Raw genomic sequence first — 8,193 nt, 5'->3', positions numbered from 1 at the left:
AACATGTCTAGTTATTTTATAAAATGAAGTCAATCTCATATATCATATAGTTATGCATTTTTATTTCTTGCCATCTCATTAAAAAGAAGTGTGAAATAGTTGGATAACAAAAAAATATATCAATATTTTGAATGGTTTAAGCAAAGTTTATTTAGTTAAAACATTTTAATTGTCACATTCTTATTTTCTTGGTATTATTTTTAACAACAAATATTTCAAAATGAAGCTAATTTTCTTGCCAATAAATAATAGCAAAGTGGTAGTAATTTAGTGAATGATTGCACTCAATGATATCATTGCCACCAAAATTTGATTGAAAAAAATTGTTTCTAAAATAAACATATTAGACAAAAACAAGTTGGTGATATTAGACTATGATTGATTCTAATTAAAGAAGGTGAAGTAGCTAGGTTTGAGATTATTATTTTATTAGCATTACTATAGGAAGCTCCACCTTGTGGTGGAGGTTTGTGCAATTCTAGGTCTTTCAACTAACAACATTGATTAATCATATTTAACTGCCATTAGCAAGGAAATCCAATAACTAATTATTAGTTAACACATATTTAATATAACCACACTTATTTGTCACTATCTTTGAAAAAATGAAGTTCTAGGATTGATTTTAATTGTTTTCTTTTTCTTCATTGACAAGCTTTTTTTTTTTTTTAAGTTGAAGTGTTTCATTGCATCATCAAAGTATCGTGAAATTTATTAATAAGTTTAAGCTTAACTTAATCATGGATAACAAGTTTTTTAAGTATGTAATTAAGATTTGTGACCATGTATATACAAAAGATTTTGATAAAAATGCCCAACATTTCATTAGTTTCTACTTTTTGTACAAAAATTCTGATCAAGATTGGTCCTCATGATAAAAAGATTCTTCTATTATGTTAATATATATTATTCCTATTTATTATTTTATAATAAACCATTAAAATCTTGATTAAGATATCTTATTAAATGCAAATAAAAAGGTGATCCTAATAAAAATTATTACTCAAAAATTGGTTAGTCAAACTTTATAAATAAGAAATAACTCGCTAATATATCCAAATAATACCATTCTCTTAATTTCACTTAAATAAGGATATTGCAATATAATTAGAATATAAGATTGGAGTAAAAGTAAAACAACTTATTAATTTCAATAAAATTTAATTTTCTATGCATAATAACTTCATACTAACATTAGAAATGTACGAATTTCTTGTGAAAAAAAATAATATATTTTTCTGTAAATATTAGAGTTGTCAAAACGGGTCACCTGTTCCAATTCATCACAAATTGGTGAGTTAAATATGTTTGTTTGTCGACTCACTTAATTAAAAAAATAATAATTTTTTTAGTGTAAAAAAAATTAAATTATAATTGTGATTAAATTTTAAATAAATTTCAATACAATCCAAAATAATGTTCAATCTCAAATACAAACTAAAATCACAAAAATATTAGGTTTGCAGTTGCCAACCCAATGGGTCGAGTGAGCTGGGTTCATAGGTCTGGTAAAAAATTAATTCATACTGAAATTTGTAAAAAAATTTCAACTCAATCCGGTCCAAGGATCAAGTTAGTCCACATATTCTGACTCATTTTGACAACTCTAGTAAATAGGATAATGATATGTTGATAATTTGACAATATTGTATTGGAATTTAATAAAAAAATCTCAGTTTTTTTTTACTGCAAATTTTCTTACAATTAAAATATTTAAAATACATATCAAATAAAGACATTAAAAATCAAGGAAATTATGTATAATTAAAATTTGTATTTGATTATTTACAATTTTTTTGTCATTCTCTAATGGGAAGCACACTCAAGATTAGTTTCCGTTTAAAACATTATGTAAGATATTACATAAATAAGTTTAAATTTACAAAAAAGTGAGGTTTTTATGTAAAAGATAAATCAACTTGAGAGCATAAAGAATTACAAGTTATAGAATAAATTTGATTCTTGCAAGAAGAAAACAAAGAAGGTTTTATAAAAATTATGCATTTTGCATTCTAAGCCTTAGAATGTGTAAAGGAGGGTCCATAGGTGACTACAATATTTTGACTGTGTTGATTCTTAAATTAAGCTCTCATGCTATGCTGGCTGATATGAAAGTGGTGGGTTAGGTCATAATTAGGTATGCTGATTTTTCCACGTTTTCTTCCTGCACCCCATTTTAACATAAAAAATAAAATAAAATATCCTCTTTGTTGTATTATGATACTTCTGTCCGAAAAAAAAATAAATTGTTCTGAAATATATTTAATGTGTTTTAGAAAACTTTTTTCATAAATTTGTTCTAAAAATCATGTTTCAGAACATGTTTTATATGTTCCAAAAATTCGTTTCAAAAAATTCATTTTAGAAAATATCACACATTTTGAAAAGTTTGTTCCAAAAACTTCATTTTATAAAACTCGTTCTAAAATATAAATTTTATTACAAAAATCATATTTCAGAAACCATATTCTAAAAGATTCAGAAAATTTATTACAAAAAAGAACAAGTATATGAAATAAAGAAGGATAAAATTGTTATTTTAAGAATGCTGAAGATATAGGAAGATTTCTTTTTTCAGGTTTTTGTTGTTTGGTGGGCTTCAACTTATATCTTATTTGAATTTGTTAAGAAAAGCATGGATGAACTTTTCACTTGTTACTGGAGAATTGTTATTTAAATTGAAGGTATATACTTTATATTACTAATATAATTTATTAACATGTTATTAAATTGTAGGTATACACCCTGTTTCACTAATAATTTTTGGTAACATTTTTTACATATTAATTTCAGTAATATTCTTTTTATTAGAAACACTACATTTTATAAATGTTCCTAAGTATTTTCACTAACATCTTTCAGGAGAAAAATAACATTATAAAAATGCCAGTAGCTATTTTTTTCAATAAAAAACAACATTTTAAAAGTGTTACTAAAGATTTTTAGTATCATTTTAATGTTATAAAATGTTACTAATATAAATATTTTGTAACATTTAACAAATATTACTTTTAAAATAAAATATTTTTTATTAAATTACATAAATAACATTTTGTTTAATAGATCAAAACTCTGTCAGACTAATTCAGATTTCTAACATAACCTAAACTAAAACATAAAAATTTAAACTTTTCAAAGCATATACATGACAAAAATACTTGTAAGAAAACTAATAAGTAAAAGGAAAACTATGTTTTAACAAAGTTTGGTCGATAAACTTTTGATAATACATATGTGGCAGCGTTTAAACGGATAAAAAAATGTTTGATATGACTTGAAAAGGGAAGAAAAAAAATTGTGTGTCGAAGAATAAACATTGTCAAACTTTATCAAAAATAAGTTGATGAAAGTATAATAGTCCTAAGTAAAAGTAAGATACTATCTTGTAAACTAATGAAAAGCTTCCTACTATGGAAGAAATGAATGTGAAACTTCTTTAGTATTGATTCCAAGCATCAAGCATGTAAACTTTGCAAGTGCTGATAAAAAAAATTGTAACAAATATCACAGTGCCTTGAAAGCATTTCAAATTTTTGTATTTGAACAAGAAGAAATAAGAGAATTTGCTACAATTACCTCAAACTTATTTCTGATCCCCTTTAAATTTTTCCCGAAAGGAACAAAAGAAAGGATTGAGTGCTGAAGATTTGAAGGTTTATTTCAAATCATCACACTCAAAGGATGCTTCAAATTCCCCACATGAAGCAGATGCTGTCCTAAGGCAACTTTTCTGTTGCCAAGTTCATCAACTATACTCAAATCTTTACAAACATCTACTTTGAACCTAACCAGTGTTTCTGATTTTCCCATCAATTGAACTTTCTCAAAACCAAGCAAGTGTTTCTGAGGTGCATTGTGCACTGCAGGGGGAGTAGAGAACAAAAACACTGTATGACCACTGTTCAGATTCCCCTTGTTCTTCACCCTGAGGTTGATATCAATGAACAAGTTCTCACAAAGTTCACCATCAGCATCAAGTGACTTGCATTCTGAGAAACGGCACACATGATCCTCAGCTAGGGGAACAGACACCATCTGAGGGGCTTTAATTAACTTATGCACAATACTTGAGTAGCTTAAACCATCCCCAAATGAGAAAACAGTTTCCCCTTTATAGAATCTGTATGTTCTACCAGGGTAACCTGTGGCAGGATCTGGCCTCATGTTCATGTTGGTCATTGGCACTTTCTCTACATATGATTGTGGATACCATGTCATAGGTAGTCTACCACCTGAATCAAACAAACATAAGCATCAATGAGTCTCAAACTAAAGACTGTAACTTGTGGATTAGTTTATCCAAAGTGGCCTTTTTGAGTGACTTACTTGGATTATGAAAACCAAAGATCACATCAGCTATGGCAGCTCCACCAGCTTCTCCAGGGTAACCAACCCACAAGATGCTTGTGATTTTGTCATTGGTTTTGGCAAAGGACACATCCATGCCTCCTCCAGACATTATGACAAGAATCACAGGTCCCTTGGATGCCTTTGCCACTTCAGTAACCAGAAGTTGCTGTTGTCCAGGAAGAAGAATGTTGGTTCTGTCTAGACTTTCTGCCTCTATGTCTAAACTTGCACCAGCTACAATCACTGTGGCATCTGCAGAGGCTGCAATCTTTTTGGCATCATCTAGTACTGGATTCGGACACCGCGCATCAAGACAGCCAGCAGCATAGCTTGTAGGAACTAAAGCTGTTAGGCCTTGCAAGGGTGATGTGTACTTGCATGGAATGCCTGCAAAATTTTAAGGAACTTGTTAACTGTGATCTTAAGCTGAAAGGGAAGATTGCAAGTCTTGAACTTCTGACATCAAACAATGTGGTCCATTTTGATACCTTCATAGTTTCCAATCATGACCCTTGTGGCATTAGCATTGGGTCCAATAACTGCTAATGATTTAATGGCTTTGGCATTGAGAGGCAATGATCCTGGACTGTTTTTAAGCAGCACAATCCCTTGCCTTGCAGCTTCACGGGCAAGTTCCCGGTTTGCTGGAGTGCAGACATCTTTTGGACCTAGATTTCCATAAGGTTGCTTGCTTGGGTTACCATCAAAGAATCCAAGACGCATCAATGTGGCAAAGTTGTTGGAGACAGCGTTATTAATGGATGCTTCATCTATAAGCCCTTGCTTCACAGCACCTTCTGTATATTGGCCAAGATATCTTCCACAGTTCAAGTCCAACCCTGTTAATCAAAATATGCATATAGCAAAGATAAGTAAAAGAATTTTTTATGTAAATTTAAACAAGACACTCAAGAATTTCAACGTCTGGTAAAAAAACAGAGATATGTGATTATGTAGTCTTTCTACCAGCCAGAATGGATTTGGCTGCTGCTTCTTCAGGTGTCTTGGTGTAATGCTGATCTTTGTAAAGCACTTCTACAGAGTCACAGTCAGAAACTATATATCTGCATGGGCCATTATATTCATATTATTCTCAGACAACAACGATGGTAAATAAACATCATTATACACTCCCTCTGGCTCATTTTTGTTTGTGGTTTAAGGTGAAGTACACACTCTACATTTACATGTTAAGATCAATATCAAACCAAAATATGTTAAAGAATCATACTCTACATTTACAATGATACATCTACTGGTACATTTATCTCTTTGGGTCCTATTGGAAAATTTAATCAATACTCTGTTAATGTCAAAAGTGAGAAATAATTTGAGAATATAAATATTTCAGAAATGAAAACAAAATGGGAGCAAGAGGGTAAGATACTAAGATTTAGACTGAAAAGTACCCATTTAGTTTCCATTCACCCCGGATAACACCCTTAAGGAGGTCAGGGTCTGCACAAGTTGGCTTTCCATTAACCTTGTTGTAGGAACACATCACACTGGCCACATTGCCATCAATCACACAGCTCTTGAATGGTGGTTGGAATGTGTCCTCCAAATCTTGCTTTGACACCTAAAAAAATCAAGAAGCAAGCCATAAAGAAGCATGAAAATGATTCTGTGCATGAGTTTTAGACCAAAGGTAGATTATCATTACCACAGCATTGAAGGTGTAACGCTGAATTCCTTTCCAGTTATCAACATCATAGGCTGTGTAATGTTTGCAACAAGCAGCAACCTTGAGCCTGTTGGGGTCCCCACCATCTGTTTGTTGAAGACCTTTGACATACCCTGCTGCATATTTGCTTGTGAGCACAGGGTCTTCCCCTGGTGTTTCCAGACCTCTTCCCCATCTTGGATCTCTGAATATGTTTATGTTTGGTGACCAATATGTCAAACCAGCCAACCCCACATTGTTCATTGCTCTGGCTTCCGTTGAAACCACCTGAAATCAAATACCCCATTTACTTCATAGTTGAGACCCTTTTCTGTACTACAGTGCTTGATATTTTCAAACATCATGAACTCTACATTGTGAATCAATATCAAACTGCATTGTGAATGCAGCAATAGCGAAATATCCAAATGGAATCAACAAGCATCTATATGGCGTTTATTAGAATCATCAAAGAAAGAACTACTAACTCAAACCTCAAATTAACAGCATTTGCCAACCAGTGAAAGAGCGAAAGCTAGAAGATAAAAGTAGCAAGAGAAGCCTCACCCTTCCAATTATTTCAAACAAGGAAGTGTTGAAAGAAGCTGCAGTGAGAATAGGCATGGGAAAACTGGTTGCACCAGGAATCACGTTGGAGAAGCGCGTTCCTGGACCAACATTGGACACTCCATGAAGTGCTTCTGACCACCATTCATACTTGGGAATCCCAAGCCTACTCACATCCACTGCAGCATTCACCAAGTTCCCTATTTTCTCTTGCAATGTCAACCTCCCCACAAGGTCTGCCACCCTCTCTTTCACCCCCAAAGACTTGTCACAGAACGCATAACCCCCCAAAGCAGGGTTCTTCTCAACATCACAGGCAAAGATCGCAGATGTCTGCCCCCAAACACCATCACAACTCAACAACAACAACGTTGTCACAAAGAAACTCAGCAAAACATAGACTTTGTTTCCAGCACAGGCCATTGTTGTGGCCTTGGAGGAAGAGGGTGTCTTACTTTAACAATCTTTGTTGCTATGAATGAATGTGGTTGAATATAGGACTGTGTCTAGTATACTACCATATCATATACATGAATCATTCATGCATGGTATTATAAAAATGTTGTTGTATTTTAGTGGCCCGTGATGTGGAAGAAGGAGTGACCTATTAAATGGGGCTGCTTTCTGGCAGAGAGACAAAAGCAATGAACCAAGGAATCTCCTCAGCAAGACATGGAGCTTAATCCAGTCCGTGAAAAACCAACCTTTTTCTACCTTTCAGAGGTAGGAGGTGTTCTTTGTTTGGAAGCTCCACTTGCATCTACATATAACATGGGAAATCCCACCGAATCTACACACTGTGCTACTCAGTTAATCTCAACAAAACCAAACACAAAAGGGGTTAGAGTAAATAACTCTTTGTAAAAGTTAAGGATGAAAAGTGAAAACACTTTTTGTGGTAAGGAACTGTCATTTATGGATGTTCATCTTCTTTGAATATACAAAATTATTATGAACAATAAATTTCTCCTTTTAGATATTTAATGTAACTGGGTACTTAAATGAAAATGATTAGTTAAATTAAATCACTGACCTGGAGTGATCTTGTACAGTTGATTATGGTGGAGATAGTACTAACTTTTATGTTTGGACAAAAAGGAATTTTGAGACTTTTTGAATTGATAAAAGAACTCTACACTCTTATGTCTCTATCTGATCTAGAATCTCACTTGATGATTGTCATTCATGTAATTGACACAAACAAATATAATAATAATAATAATAAATAAATAAATAACTTGTATTTTAGACTGTAGCATATTAAAATTAGGTGTGAATTTCATATTTATATTTTGAGTGACACTCATATAGGGCTTGTTTGCTTCAAAATTAGGTCAAGAAATGAAGTACAACAAACAAAAAAGGTTAGAAAGTTAGAAAACACCAAAAATAAAAAAATAAGTTTCATAAAAAAGGTATACATAATAAATTATATTAAAAATATAATCTATTAAATTCTTACAACATATATCTTTATTATTGTATCGTAAATTTTTTATTACATATCATAACGTTTTAATATAATTAATTATTTTTATATAATTGATTATATTATTGACATTTTATTAATATTTATATTTCTATTGTAATAAAATAAATATTTAAAAATATTT

General features: G+C 31.7%; 1 protein-coding gene across 1 annotated transcript; it reads right to left on the bottom strand.

The window, feature by feature from the left end:
• Nucleotides 1-3,510: 3,510 nt before the first annotated feature.
• LOC114178706 (beta-xylosidase/alpha-L-arabinofuranosidase 2-like) lies at nucleotides 3,511-7,337 on the bottom strand. The gene is made up of 7 exons (XM_028064761.1): nucleotides 6,581-7,337; nucleotides 6,014-6,301; nucleotides 5,760-5,929; nucleotides 5,317-5,414; nucleotides 4,839-5,189; nucleotides 4,327-4,737; nucleotides 3,511-4,232 (listed from the first exon to the last, which is right to left on the bottom strand). Exons 1-7 carry the CDS (start codon nucleotides 7,001-7,003, stop codon nucleotides 3,661-3,663), a joined length of 2,313 nt encoding a protein of 770 aa, XP_027920562.1. The 5' UTR covers nucleotides 7,004-7,337; the 3' UTR covers nucleotides 3,511-3,660.
• Nucleotides 7,338-8,193: the final 856 nt, after the last annotated feature.

The sequence above is a fragment of the Vigna unguiculata genome, chromosome 3 (assembly GCF_004118075.2).
Source record: "Vigna unguiculata cultivar IT97K-499-35 chromosome 3, ASM411807v1, whole genome shotgun sequence".
In the NCBI taxonomy this organism is placed as follows: Eukaryota; Viridiplantae; Streptophyta; class Magnoliopsida; order Fabales; family Fabaceae; genus Vigna; species Vigna unguiculata.
This window is presented reverse-complemented; position numbering and strand designations above follow the sequence as displayed.

Excerpts from the sequence above, each read along its gene's own strand:
- LOC114178706 (XM_028064761.1), bottom strand. The coding sequence starts at position 7,003 with ATGGCCTGTGCTGGAAACAAAGTCTATGTTTTGCTGAGTTTCTTTGTG. Across the intron at positions 6,302-6,580 it reads TGTTTGAAATAATTGGAAGG|GTGGTTTCAACGGAAGCCAG; the intron begins GTGAGGCTTCTC and ends ATTTGATTTCAG. Across the intron at positions 5,415-5,759 it reads GGTGAATGGAAACTAAATGG|ATATATAGTTTCTGACTGTG; the intron begins GTACTTTTCAGT and ends TGGCCCATGCAG.